The sequence below is a fragment of the Amyelois transitella genome, chromosome 2, assembly GCF_032362555.1.
Source record: "Amyelois transitella isolate CPQ chromosome 2, ilAmyTran1.1, whole genome shotgun sequence".
Taxonomy (NCBI): Eukaryota; Metazoa; Arthropoda; class Insecta; order Lepidoptera; family Pyralidae; genus Amyelois; species Amyelois transitella.
This window is the reverse complement of record NC_083505.1, coordinates 1820795-1836599: the sequence shown is the minus strand read 5'-3', so window position 1 is coordinate 1836599 and position 15805 is coordinate 1820795. Positions and strand designations below refer to the sequence as shown.

The 15805-nt window shown below is 34.6% G+C and overlaps 1 protein-coding gene and 1 long non-coding RNA gene across 3 annotated transcripts in view; one reads left to right on the top strand and one right to left on the bottom strand.

Moving 5' to 3' along the window:
* LOC106143193 (zinc finger protein ush) overlaps nt 1-15805 on the top strand; it is a 168498-nt gene that overhangs the window by 77638 nt on the left and 75055 nt on the right. The window contains exon 1 of one of the 2 annotated variants that reach the window (XM_013345214.2): nt 3175-3349. The exons of the other annotated variant lie outside the window; for it this stretch is intronic. Coding sequence (XP_013200668.1) covers nt 3262-3349 — 88 coding nt within the window. The 5' untranslated portion in view covers nt 3175-3261. Of the gene's footprint in view, nt 1-3174; nt 3350-15805 lie in introns of those variants that run through there. 2 annotated transcript variants of the gene reach the window in all.
* Nucleotides 1-15805, bottom strand: part of LOC132901930 (uncharacterized) — an 83257-nt gene that overhangs the window by 55224 nt on the left and 12228 nt on the right. The window contains exon 2 of the long non-coding RNA XR_009656953.1: nt 9663-9774. This is a non-coding gene — a long non-coding RNA (uncharacterized LOC132901930). The remainder of the gene's footprint in view (nt 1-9662; nt 9775-15805) is intronic.

The following is a 15805-nucleotide window of genomic DNA, read 5'->3' as shown; positions in this document are numbered from 1 at the left end:
TTCATAATTCTGTTCGTGCAAGGTTTCGGGTACTCTTGGCCTGACCTTTTGATAGGACGTCCATTTATTTGTATATTTACGTATATTTTCGGTCATATAGATAAGACCGCCGTGTGGCCCTATAATTGAATAGGACCATACCATTTAGTATTTCCAATGGATGTTGTAGAAGGCGGCTAGGGAAAAGTTTAATAAACTTGCGAGCAACCTGTCACTATTTGAATCTCAATTCCATCATTGAGCTATACAGCTGAGCGTGTCCTATAAGCCTTCTGTTGGTTATGTCTACCCCACACGGGATATAGACGTGATTGTATGTATGTACCACTCCATTACTTTTCATAATTTTCTTAAATGCGACTAAAAAAAAACACGCACATTCGTCTAGTACAGCTTTTACAAGATCAAATATGGTGTTACCCTGCAAAGGTTGACGAAATTATACGGAAGTTGCTTGGTGTAAAAACTTACCCAATCCAAGATCATGGTATATAACCTCTCTATAAAGGAGAGTTACCTGGGGTCCACTGTTTAGCGCCCCAGGCTCCTCTCCAGAGAAGTTAGGATGTAAACGGGATGAGCGCCAGAAAGTATAAAAGATTCGCAATAATATGAAGCAATTACGACTAGAAGTGGTAAGTACTAGTATATATACTATGTTATACGTATGATGACTTGTGACACCATCACAGAAAGAGTACGTTTTTGAAACAGTCAAATAATCTGAACCTACCACACCGATATAGAATAATAAAGTGTGGATCCCACCGACTAGAAATGAATTTCAAAAATGGTAAATAACATATTTTGACAGCTGTCAAAATGTGAATAGTTTTAGTCTGTCTCCTTTACTCTAAATTCAAATGTATAATTGTTCCATCTTGCTGTCAAAATAGCCGCCGCATTTCTCTTGCAGACTTCAACAATCACGTCGAACAACAAAAGTATATTTCATAGAAAACAAAAGATCCGACATACATACGTACGCAACAAAAAGTTAATTGATGATATAAGATAAGAGGAACTCGAAAAAAATAATAGTTTTATGTAAATGAGTATTGCATGCGCGATGCTGGTGATAACTTATCAGCAGTAGGAATCAGCCTTGCTTAGTTGTGAGCAGCTGTGGTATATCTTGGATCATAACCTTGTATCTTGATCTGGCTGGATCGTGTGATGGTTTGATACCTACCTTTTTAATTATGGAAGAGAAACTTGCCCTGGGAAAACTTACTGGTCAGTTGTAAAAATGGTAAACTTCTGTTTTATTACCAAAATTTGGTTACGTTTAGTTTGTCGGCAGAGAAAAAAAATTATGTTTCTAATTTTCTCACATACATACATTATCACAATTCAACTGAACGTGGTCTTTCAATCTGGTCAAAACTGTTGGCTCTGTCTACCCCGTAAGTGAAAAAAGACGTGATAATATGTATTAAAAGCATTTTCTCGATTTTATGCTTAGTTTCAAAGCTCTTCTTAACCTCCTAGCCTCTTATTGTCTTAACCCTTTCCCAAATTCCTGGTTTTAATTCTGGTTACATCCTCACCTCCATGATAATTTGACCATGATAGTGGATCTTAGCTTCAAGGTTGTGGTCAGATTCAAACATGTTTATAGCCTTTACATGTTGTTGGGAAATGTCACATATCCCTCGTCAGTTGTAGAAGTAACCGGAACTAACGATACAACGAAGAAGAAGATGAAATTTGTTTGTTTGTTTGTACACTTCACTACTAAAGTTGTAAATATAGTAAATCATGTTTTTTTTTCAGGTAAGTCCACCGCATGTATCATTACGATAGCGATCGGTAAGGTAATTACGTTTTTAATCACAGACTTTAAATTTAATTTTCTTATTTGACTTAAATTGCATTACGCTGGTCGGCTGGTCATAAATGGTAAAATATAGATAACATATAAAAAAACCAACCTTAATGGACAGACAGAGCCGATTCTTATTCGAAGGTCACGTTTAGCTAGTTGGTTTAATGTTGGAATAGAGATTCAGACGTATAAGGTTTAGGTTTATAGACTTTTATTCTCATAAAGACATATTTTACATCACTTAGGTACCTACATAAAAACGTAAAATACAAAAAAAAAATAGTTCATTGTCACACTTGTAAACAATACTGACAATATATAAACAATATTGAATATTGACGAGATAACAACTGTTGTTATTACCCCACCACCTTAAAAGAGAACCCCAAGCTTTCCTCTCCTTTGCTTGACTTGTACAGTCTGTGAGGAAAAAAAGCAGCTGCCTAATAGTCTGTGTCATCCTTGCTACCATACCAGCAGCTGACACGAGCAGAGTTTTCTTTACACTATTGAATCAGAAATGTACGCTTCCGTACTTTATTTTATTTGCTCTGTTTAAGTATATTTCATTATTTTATCTCTTTAACAATTCTTTTTTTATTTTGGGCAAACCCGCGGGATGTAACTAGTAATCATATATGCCTACCGGATTTACACATCGTAATAAATAAACAAAAAATAAAAACTCAACCGAAGATAATGACTTGCAATATCTGATACCAGTAATAAATAACCGATATCTATCAGTATCGTAAATTAGATATCTATGATATACTACTTAGATAAGATTGAAATTCGATTAATATTTTTTGTGTCATCGATATTTTGATCGTCCACTAGGCCTTTATATTATGTCGTCACGAATGTAAGTTGAATTGTAATTTTTTTATAAATCTGGAATTTTGTAAGTACTACAAAAAATGCGGAAAAAATATAACGTCAAATATTGATATGTCCTAAAAATACTTAAAAATAGTAAAAATAAATATTTTACAACCCGAACCCTGTGCAATATCTATAAAAAAAGTAGTACGAGTATAAAACTAAGATGGGCTATCTGCAAAAAAATCGCCAGATATGACATTTATGGTGCGCAGCTTTTTTTTTTTTATTTGACATTTTATACAAGTTTATTCAAACAGCGATAGGATCGCGACGTTATCTTTCAATGCAATGTTACCGCGAGCTGGCGGTGATAACATCAGGGGCAGCCATTGCTAGTTAAACCGAACTGATAAGAGATCGAGTGTGTATGTGTGTGTGTGTGTACAGACAAGCGGGCGACGGCGTGGTGTGCCGGAGGGGCGCTCTCTGCCTCGGCACGACAGTCACTCAGTCCACGGCTTATGTTTGACACACGTACACCGCAGTGTAGCCCGGTGAATGGGAAATGTCAAAAAATCGCAGTATAACAGTGTGAAGAAGGTATTGTGATGTTATTGTGGTTGAGTTATCTGAAACAGCTGGAATTGGCGTGCGCGGAGCTGCCGCCAGGTGGCGCGGCGGACGCCAAAACAATGTGTAAGTCAGTTTATTGTTTGTGTTGCTTTTAACGCGTTTACTAGCAGGTGGTAGAGCCTTTTTTGTTGGTTTCTTAAAGAATAATTATATTAAAGCCTCTCACATGTTAACCTGTGTTAAATTTCCAATATTAAAGGATAGTTTTTAATAATTTCTTCTATCTTGTTTATCGTTACTAGATGTGTAAACTATCAACAGTTTTCAGCCAGGCACTGATACGTTAAAAACAAACGACAACTGTTTGATATGAATTAATTTCTCAGTAACAACATATTTGTGTAAAAGTGTTCATCGGAATCTTGATAAAAACGTCGTTAAGATGCTAATATTTTTTATCTTGTTTGCTTCTGATAGTCGCGTTGAGAGTAAACACTGGATTTACGGAGTACTATGCGTTTTATCTGTGCAATTGATGTTTATATACTAGTAAAACTTTACAATTTTCTCCATGCGAGTAGCAGTAAAATATAAAAAAACTAATGTTAAGATAAAAATGTAAAGTTCACGAAATACTCTTTTCATTTGTTTTTTTTTTGTTAATAGAAATTAGCTACTGTATAAAAGTTACTTAAATGAATTTATAAATATGTAACAGCATTATAATAAATACCATCAATTCATTATCTTAGACAAAACAACGACGCGTAATTTAATAATAACCTAACAGTTGAACATAATTCATAACGATGTTATAATTATCTCTTCTCAATATTAATCTCGATAAACAAATGTAGGTATATGCCCGCCCAATGACATCAGATATGCGCGCGGCATTTGTAGCGTGTGTGGTTTGTCCGTGTTTTGACAGCTCCTGTCAATGTCAAACCTGTCAAGAAGTTGACCGAGCTGACCCAAAAACTTATGTAAGCGTATGCCCGCCTTTGTTTTTTGGATAATAAGCTTGCTTGTATATAAACGTAAATGTATCTTTTTTAATTTATTGACCGACAATAAATTTTCCAAAAAAATTACTCTTTATGTTTACGACTTAAAAATATTTATTAGGAATAAATTTTATATTTTCAAACTGGTATTTTTTAATTTAGTGATTACACGTACATCAAATTATATGACATAAGTATAAATAAATTATCTACCTAAATCCGAAATGGTATGTAACAATAGTGGCATTTATTAGGTTTAAAACTGGAAATTTTATTTCTATGCTTAAAAGCTAGTGCTGCTTATACAATATACCTACTTGAAATTCACTAAAATATAAGCATTTAAATAGAAAAAACATTGATAAAGACTCTAAGTACACTTTTTCGTTATTCATTATTGATTAAGTCCCAAACTTACTTTCCCGAGGCTTTCTCAAATTGTTTTATTCATAAACATATTTATTTAATAATGCCTTCAGTGTTTTTGTTCAGTCATATAAATTCATAACCGACTTCATTAAATGATGGGAGCGAGTGAATGAGTACGACAACCGGTGATCTGATAAGCTGGGATAGGATTTACAATACAACCCATATGTGTGACTGGATGTGGTAGAATAGCTGTTGCTGGTCTTACTCATCGTGGCCTGTTCCCAGTTGCACCCTCTGCTATGTAGATTCAGGGCCTGGGATCCGGCTTCTTGCTTCTCTCTTCCCACTTCTTCTTGAGTTCTAAGACAATTAGCACGTACTTAATTATCTTAGGCTGCATCCTATTAGAAACAACATGGTAGCTTGATAAAAAAGAAACAGATGCTTGCAAATTGCTTAGCAAATAGGTAAATATGTTTTTATATATTTTCAAATAAAGTTTAAGTCTTTTTAATATGTTTTGATTTTTTGGAGATATTAAGAGACGATACTTAAATCACTTAACCATTTTACAAAGTTTATTTCTCTCTCCGTTTCAATTTTTGCGTAAAGTAAAGCTCAAAAGTAATAAACGGACTTTCATTCAGTTTTGTAAAAATTAGTTATCGATACGTAAAAAAAATATTTTTTTTTTATAGAAAAAATTATATTTTTTATAGACGTAATTTATTCGTTTCAATTATAAAGATATTAAAGCTAAAGATATTTTTGGTTTTTAAACCTCTTCATGATGCTTATGTATGTACACAACTGTGTTAAATAAAAAAAAAATAGTCCAAGTGATCACTTACTTTTTAGGTAATTTATTATTAAAAATAAAAACATATTTTCATGCTCATTAAGATATGCCACATCCAGTATTGCAACTCCACGGCAGCAACCGCCCGATGGTCTGATAAGGCGGGGAGAAAAAACCCTTATCTTAGATTTGACGTTCATTATCAAATGTGCGCCGGTGTGCGTGAGGGTGGGGGGAGGGGAGGGTGCAGGGTAGGAGGGTAGATAACGCAACTATGAAATATTTATGTCGCCTGTTTTGTATTTTAAAGATGGAAGCTCTTATACTGTAGTGTGGGGTGTATTGTTTAGGCATTAATAATTTTTTTTTGATAAAATTTATGTTTTGAAGATGTTTCCGTTTTTCGTATTGTCTTTAAGACATATAATTATTCGAATTTATTACAAAAGATAGAATATACTTAATTAATTTTGACACGTATGAGTTCACTTACTGTGAAAAACTTATGAATAAATAAACATACTTACATAAACTAAGATAATTTGCCTGACGTTCAATATTTTCTTGTTTCTTCATATTACTATCAAATATGTTAAATTGTTAATTAATCTACTTAATAATTTTCTGATTTATTTTTATGCAAATTGTATCAAAATATAAAAACATGCGTAAAATAATACGAGTACCTTATCTTACCTTCGATCAAAATCTTAATATTTTAAAACCTCAACAGTCCTACTTATCATCTACAACTGTCTATTGTCTCACAAACGATTTTTTTCCCAAAACGCGTTATCGCAACATCGCACGGGTCGGGAATCGAACCTTATCACCGGCTCATATCGGCTGCGCTGATGGCGTGCTATCAGAAATCTCGGGTTTTGTATAAAGATTGACGAGATGAATTTTATTTACCTGCGTTAGGACATCAAGACTTGCGATTTTATAGTTAGAATTTAAAAATAAATCTTTTGCTTTGTACAATTCTCAGACGGTCGTTTTGCCTATAAACAGTATACATACACAAAATCACGCCTTTTTTCCCGGAGGGGTAGGCTGAGACCACATCTTTCCACTGCCACGATACTATTTTTGCTTCATCCACATTCATAACCCTCTTCATGCAAGCTCGGCGGTTTCGGGTACTCCTGACCTGACCCTTTGCCAGGACGTCCTTAATTTGATCAAGATACGTTCCTCTAGGCCTTCCCACTCCGACCTTTCCCAGTTAATATATTCAAATTATTTTTTTTGTTATACGATCATGTTACATTTCGACCATATCACTTAACTTAATTTTGGTTACACAACATTGGTTGACGTCGAAAAAATTTGAACTCAAAACAAAGTTTAGTGCCGCTTCCAAAGCGTCAGTGCAAAAGAAGCGGTAACAAACTGCATTGCAGATTTTTCTTCAATAACGTTAACTTGAAAGTAATCAAACATATGTTCATACACTGCAATTACAATGATTAAAACTCAGAATGAGAAATAGACCCTATAATGTGAAATGTGGACGAGAAAAAACATTATAATTATAAATTTATTCATCTTTTATGTTATTTGCTGGGTGTGTTCACTCCCCACTCTCATTTTTAATAGCTCAAACTATTTTACAATTAATTGGTTCGAAAATTAGAATATAATATCGATTCCAAATTCAAAAGTAATATTTTGTTTATTTTTATGTTAACATTATTTATGGCCAGACTAAGTATATTTATTTTTACGGAGTTACACCACAAAATTTAACACAGGAAAGTTGGGGTGAACGCTATAACTCCTAAGCAAGATGTGAAAGCATTTGCAGACATCGGGATCCAACGGCCAGTGTTGAAATACAACACGCCAGCTATCCTACATCATACGATAAGTGATGCGCGTGCGCTCGAAATGGGTGCGATATTTAGAAAATTTTAGGTGTAAACGAGTTTTTATGAACAGTGTGAGGTGAATCCCATAACGCAAGTGTCGCACATACTTTTGGGGCCAGTTTAATCTGAGTATACATCTGCTATACATCAAAAAAAAAAAAAAGAATTAAAAAACACAGAATTATATTTTAATAGTTTCAGTCTTTCTAGAAAAATTTTATCGCAATCCAACAGTGAACAGAGGCTTTTACATACCTACCAATTTTAGACTGAGACTGGAAAATTCATTTTTGTAAGTAACTTTTGAATGTAGAGCAAAGTGCTCGATGTGATCTCTGCCTACCGCTCCGGAAAAGAAGCGTAATTTAACTTATGTATGTTAAATATTCTAAATATCGCATCCTGCTTGGCCGTACAGCCAACAAACCTCATTTTCGAGGCTCGTTTGTTCCGATTTACGGCAGTGGGCTGGCCGACTCACGCGCAGCTTTAATTGATTCGATTGGGGCGGGGCGATTGAAAGGTCGCCGGTTCGATTCTCGTTCTCTGTGACGAGTGATTGGCAACATCAAGTGATGAGTTTTCGATAACTTTTATGTATGTGAATTAAATCAAAATATTGATGTGATGGTATATTTTGATTTAAATTACGAACCTTTTTAAATTCAAAGGCACTGTAGGATTAGGAGTAGGGAAGGAATTGGAATTGGACTTAAGGAATTGGATTCCTTAAGCGGTTGTCAGGTAGATATGCGACAAAATCCAGTAGTTGAGACGTTAACTTTATCGTCGCAGATTCTAATACTCACTATGTTTTCTTCTCAAACAACAATATTTTCAAATATAATACACAAACATCCAAAAGTTGCACCGTTCTCCGTATCACACCGTCACGAACCCACCCTCCATTTATTTCGGATCGTAATCTAAGATGAGTGGAGCGAGCGCGCGATAAGGAACGAACGGGACGAGGCATCGCGATAACGGGGCCGCGGTAGAACGTTGCGCGTCGGTGTGAGTGGCGGACGCAATTTACTAAGGCAAAAGATCGATAATCGTTTCTCATCTAGAAAATCAACAGGTGCAAATTATATTAGTAATTTATTATGATTATTATCAATGTTTTTTTTTTCTGTAATTACTAAGCTATTTTATGCAGCACATTTTTTAAATTTCATATCGGTACAATTAGTTTTACTCAATCTTTCTGTTTGTTTGACTATTTAGCGATTGTATCATTCATGTTCTTAAAAAGAATATTAAGGTACCAACTGCTTTAACTTTAAAAGTTATGGTGGTACTTATCAGTTTTAGAAACTGCCTTTATAAAAACCAGAAAAATCTAATTTCATACATATTAAAAGACAAGACAAATTAAAAAAAGCTATAAAACTTAATAAAATAATCTAACTTGAAACGTTTTCGTCCTATCGTTGTTCGGCGGGAGGGGTGGGGGGGTAGTTGGAGGGGAGGGGTGTTTATCGTCCAAAAGGTGATCGCAGCGAACGATACGCGATCGTGGAGCGATACCAGCGCCTTCAGAATTCCTATCTGTTCAGAATCGGCTTTCACAATCGCCGCTTGGAATCTAGGTGTAATGACTTTGTGGAACGATAAAATATATATTTTGATAGAAAAATGTGATAAAATAATGGAATTAGTGTTAAAAATAGGTGAAGCAGATTGATAAGCGAGGGAAATGGGTAACGAAGGTACAAATGAGTTAGATTCTCAGCCCCGCATTCGAGTTTCGGTATCGGAGGTCAGACGGGAGGAGCTTCGTGTAAAAACTTGACTTACCCAAGATCGGGGTCACGGTCACGGGCGGCACCAGACTCCTCTCCAAAGAGGTGAATACACCGTTGGTATATAGATGGATGGATTACGCTTGTTTATAGAAGGGGTAGGTAGAAACGACATATTTCCACCTGCCACGATCTCTTCATACTCCTTTCGCTTCATCAAAGTATTTTGACTCTTCATGCAAACGCGACGATTAATGATAGGTACTCTCGACGATTTAAAATTCCAAAAAATTCAAAATTCAATTTTTTGTATTCATAATTATGGGACACTTCATATCACTTAATAATTGTCATATCTTTTGGTTTCATTTCACAACATTGGTTGACGTCAAAAAAATAACTTAAAACTAGTTTACTGCCTCTTCCAAAGCGCCAGTGCAGAAGAAGCGGTAACAAACTGCATTACAGCATTTTCTTCTTCTTCTTCTTTCACCAGGACGTCCATAATTTGATCAAGGTACTTACGTTCATGGTATCCCTTTCAAAGTTCCCATTCATACTCCTTGTATATTTGCACTCAAAATACTTAACACCCATACCCTTTATCCTAATTTTAATGTAACATTGGTACTTACCTACCCATAAACAATTCGAAATAATCTCTGTTTTATCGCGACGGAAGTCACATTCGGCCTTATCGCAACATCCTAGGTGAATGTTAGCTCGTGCCGTGGAATCGCCCGCATAAAAACTGTAACAATTTTTTAATTTTATACGGTTTACTTCTGAATTTAAAAACATTATCATCATCTTCGTCTCTATCACACTTTCTAGAGAGGAGCCCAAAATGCGCGATTTTCCATGATCGTGGCTTGGGTAAGTCAGGTTTTTTATAAATAGGTACGTTACAAACCTAATTCTGATTCGATCTGGAGTTTATCTAGGAAGATAATTTAAACTGGCATTGATCATAAGTCCACCTTAGACTACGAAAAGCCAGGGAATTTGAATAGTTAGAAAAGCTTCTGTATTTAAAACTGTAGCACCATCATTAACCGCGATATCACATACATACATATGGTCACGTCTATATCCCTTGCGGGGTAGATAGAGCCAATAGTCTTGAAAAGACTGAATGGCCACGTTCAGCTATTTGGCGTAATGATAGAATTGAGATTCAAATAGTGACAGGTTGCTAGCCCATCGCCTAAAAAGAATCCCAAGTTTGTAAGCCTATTCCTTAGTCGCCTTTTACGACATCCATGGGAAAGAGATGGAGTGGTCCTATTCTTTTTTGTATTGGTGCCGGGAACCACACGGCACTTCCGACGGCCCAAAAACTAGGATGTAAGTATACTAGACGTAAGGCCACCTATACACTATCACATCTAGCTCGCGTGCCCAATAAATCGTGGCGTGGACGTGCGTACAAATTGGCGAGATCGCATCGCGACGCGTCCTCGCTTGTTAACGCTAGAGATGCTGCGATTTTATTGTCGCCATGTTGCGGTCGTGAGCTCGCCCACGATCGCGAATAAATCGCTGAGTTATGGCCCGCCTGCACTGTTTGAATTGAGAGATTGATAGCGGTTTTTGAATATGGAAGTTAATATATTTTTTTTTGTAATAGTAAAGGAGCGTATAATAAGATGTTTCGCCAGTTAAAATATAATGTATCGTCTTCTAAATTCAAATAAAAATAAAGTCTTAGTTTTTAATTGCGCCATTATTCTTTCTATTAAAAAATGTCAATATTCAAATTCATTATCATTTCTGTCATTATTCTGACTGGATTATGGAAATACCGTCAATACCAATAGGTTAAATAGCTTCAATTGTTTTTAAATGGTTCCTATTAAAATTAAATCTTTAACTTCGGTTAGTCTAACCCATGAAAACTCAATATGAACGCATGTGTTCCTACTAACGTAGTAACGTACTTACATACATACATACATACATAAAATCACGCCTCTTTCCCGGAGGGGTAGGCAGAGACTACCTCTTTCCACTTGCCACGATCTCTGCATACTACTTATGGAAAAATATTTAAGGAGGCCATTTTCATGCATTTAACTAATCAAAAATTAACTCCCTAAAAGAAGAAGAGGTTTAAAAACGTGTGTAATAATAATAAAATAGTAGATTTTCAAACATTAAATCACAAACAACGAATAACAACAAAAAAAATAAAATCTAAGCAACAAAAGGCAGAACAATCTGTTATATCTCACTTGGAATAGACAGAAAATAATTCCCATTGCTACATCTCACTTCCCACAGGATATCTGAGTCCAATTAAACGAGGCGCCTGTACAAGGGCTGGCTCACGCGCAGTGAAATATAAACGTTAGCTGCGCTTGCGACTCGCGAGTCTATCGGGGATCGCGGCGCAATCGCTTGCGCAATATCATTATTCCAACCCCCTCCCTAGTTGCTTTCCGCTCTGGTACAGGCGCGTGCAGAATGGTTTGATTATTTTATATAATATACTTTTTTATTTTTTATATTTTTTTATTGAGCTAATAGCTCAATATTCAATACATAACAAAATTTAACTATTTATAAATAAAACAAAGATTAATTATCGTACATTGGTAAAATATTGTTTTACAAAGTATAAATAATTATTTTAATCAGGCTTCTTATAAAAAAAGATAACAGTTCAAATATTTTCTCTCAGTCTAACTAAAGGTCTTATTTTTCTGTTTTACCTTTAATTCATATTGATTAATTTGACACTCACTTATGTATGAGGGTCTTCGACATAAAAAAAAAAACAATATGCCAAAAGAAACAAATTAAAGTTATGAAAATATTTTAAATATAATTACGCAAAGGTTGGAAACACCAAAAAAATGTGCCAAACAAAAACTAATTTTGTTTGAGAACTGATTAACATCTGTTTATCGATCATTCGATATAAACTTTCTCGATTTATGTTTCTCATCGGTCATCTTATAACTTGACACATCTTCACCTTTGACCACACGCGCATAAGGTCGACATCACATCATCCACTTTTACTTTCTCGATCATGAATACGATGATGAATCTATGTAATTATCATACATACATTTGAAATGAAAATGTATTCGTTTATTCCTTCATGTATCATAGGTCACAGTAACTTAACTTGTAACACGTATAGAAAAGCCTTTTACATACAAACATTAACAAATGAAATTAATTTTAAAGCCATGCCTACCTTAATTTAAATATAATTAAAAATTATCCTCAGATAATGATTGTGTGTTTATTTTACTAACCTCACTTGGATTTGTAATTCTAAGTGTCTCTTCTTTCAAAGATTATGTCTCCGACTGTACATACCAAGATAAAACCAAAATGCAAATGAGACGTGGCGAAAAGAATGAGATTATCTCGCTATTAGGTGTAAATTAAAGCTGGATGAGGTATGCGCCACAATTATTTTGTCACGAAGGTGCGACCTGCACCCGCGCACCTGTATCGCTCGCACGATCGTCGCTACACGCCAGGGTTTCTAGATTTCAATTTTCTATATTTTTGTATATTTTTTAAAATATTTATTATTTTTTAATCAAGAACCTTTTATACTTAAGTTATCGCTTGTATTATTCCGTTATGTTAATTACTTCTACATAATCTCGTAAAAGTCAGTCAATGCGATCGGCAGGAAACCTGTCACTATCTAGATAAAATCTAGTTGCATGTCAGACCGTAACAATTTAAATAAAAAAAGGCTGCCCATCATTGTTAAAACAAAACTTTAAAAAAATCATAATTTTTAAACTGAGTAAAATTACCCTAATGTCAAAACCAATAATGTACCCAAATGGTACACTATTAGATAATGCTTGTAACATTATATATTTTATAATAAATAATTATATAGATAAACATCCAAGACTCAGGTCAGTCAGAGAGAGTTCGTTTCTCATCATGCCCTGGCCGGGATTCGAACCCGTGACCTCCAGTGTCGCAGCCTAGCGCACTACCGCTGCGCCACAGAGGCCGTTAAATAAAGATAATAATTATATTCCATTGTGAAAACAATAAGAACAATTTCCATAACCTATATTGATAATTCTCGGACGCACCGACCGACGTACAGACATATTTTATTGTGCCAATTAATTTACTTCCCTCTCGCCGTACTTTGACTTATGTGTTTTATAATGACGCGATCTCCATTCCTTTGAGTTATTGTGGGCCGTGTTGAAATTTGTAATAGAAGTAAGGGCTAGTTCATATTAAGACGCGATGCGATGTTTTAATAGAGCAACTCAATTAATTTAATCTGTGACAAATTAAATTAATTGATGTAAAAAAAATATTTGTGCTGTTTTGTTTTTTTTTTTTTTTGAAAAAAAAACAAACATAGTTACACGTTTGCATTCACTATACCTATATTAACTGTTTCTATCACTTCTATGCCGTCGTTGCAGCTTTATGTGTAAGTGTATTATATATTTATTTAGTTTGACCCCACATAAAGTTCTCTGTCAGACCCAATGGTTGACTGGTAGGTAATGCTTCTAGCATTAAGTCCGCCAATTGTGCTTTACATTCGTATTTTGTACAATGAAGTTAAAATTAATAAATAACTAAAAAATAGAGATATATATATATAGCGTATAGACGTATTAATTTTAAAAATGTAAATTAAGCATAAACTATGTTGTGTTAATGACATTTTCACACCGGCTCCTTCTAATTACTGAGGTACGATAACGCAACGATAACGAAACGATAACGTTGCGATAAGACTAACGGCTTCCAGGAATGTATTTGAATATATTTGGTTTATTTTTATACTTCACGTTGTGTTCATACCTATTACCTACGTCATTGACACAAGGCATCATTAAATCTATTCTAAATCCACTTATCGTGGTAATGTGTAAAACTTTTCTTTTAACCATTTTTACACAATTTTATTTAACTTCCGACTCAAATTAAAATAATATAAATAAGACATGTTCTAGTTTATAGTTACCAGTGTCTCAGTCATGCACACAAGTAAAAATTAATCGTGCGTAGGTACCAGAAATATTTACAAGTTAACAAAGTTATTTTTATTATAGTTGCAACACGCAGAATTTTAAAACCTTTTTAAATCACATTATTCTCAAAAAATTCAAAAATTCCGAATCACACGGTCTGTCCCGTTAGCGATCTCGAATCGATTGATTCCCTTTCAAAGCACGTGTGAAATCCTTTTACGCTTTTACTGATGCGCAAGAGCATAAAACGAAAACGACTTATGTCACGTAATTTCAGTTAAAAATTCAACTGTGTATCATATTTTTACAAGGATCAAAATTGTTTGGTTATTGTCGCTCAGAGCTGTACTAAGGGAAAAAATATTTTTTTCATTCGAATTACAAAAAAAAAAACTATTTTTTATTATTTTTGTGCTGAATACATTTAAAATTATATCTTAACTCTCGAAAATAAGGTTTACTTTCGAAGTGAAATATTCAAGTTCATCATTCATGTGACTTGCCTGACTCGAGTTGTTTCTTGCATACGAAAGTAAGCATCTTAGTGTGAGATAGCTCGCTATGGGCGGCTAGACGGCTAACAGACGGCTGATGTCTGCGGTATGGCACTTATTTGGCATATCATCCTCCTGGTTTTTGGCCCGGTTACATACACCCCGGGGTCAAGGGCTTACAGAGACTTTTCGGAAACAGACTATTCTGTTAGTAAAAATTAAAATAATAGCTTAACGTTAATAGTGACGACCCAAAAACCAGGGTAAGCTAGATAGCTTAAAGATGGAATTGAGACCAATAGAAAAAAGAATAGGATCACTCCATCTCTTTCCCATTGATGTCGTAAAACGCGACTAAGGGATATGCTTGTAAACCTAAGTTTCTTTTTTTAGGCGGTAAGCTTGCTTAATTTAAGAATTGAGATTCAACTATTTGAATCTCAATTTTATCATTAAACCAAACAATTGCTGAACGTGCCCTTTCAGTATTTTGGAGACCGTTAGCTTTGTCTACCCCGTAAGGGACATAGAAGTAACGACGACGAAATAGTGACAGGTTTCTAGCCCATCATCCAAAAACGCATTCCGAAACAGAAGCACTATATGTAAGTACTAAGTAAGCACGTATTATGTTAAATCTATGATCGATAAATTAACGAATACAAAGACACAGGCACAAACTAGTCATACATGTGACTAATGGGCCAAAGAGCAGATAGATTAATAAAGTTAATTTAGCTTGAATATAATCACTATTTGCCGCAAGATATTAATACAGATAAAACAGACTGTCTGTCCGTATGTGTAGGTTTATCGATGCATCGATGACTCAATGCATTGACTCACTCGATTGTTTTATAACCTCTTGGCAAATTATTTACATAAATATTGAGGGCATGATGCACAATATGAAGTGAATTCGGACCAAGATGGCGGAAGTTTTTTTAAAAAAATCTATTGAAATTAGTGAATATGATGTCAAAAAACCGTCTATGTATCTTTTTTTTTATTTATTTCAAAATATATATAAAAATTAAATATATCTAGTACATATATAATAACACTGATAAAAACCACACATCTATATATTTATCTGGTGTTACCCATTTACGGTTAGTTTTATTTTTGTTTTTCTTATTTTTATACTTTGGATCTTCGTTGTTTATCCATTTACTAGCTGTGCCCACGTTATTTTGAGCATCATTTGAAGCTCTCAAGGAAGAATAATTTCCCCCGTTTTATTCACTTTTTCCATTATTTCTTCGCTCCTAATAGTTGCAACGTGATGTTATATAGCCCA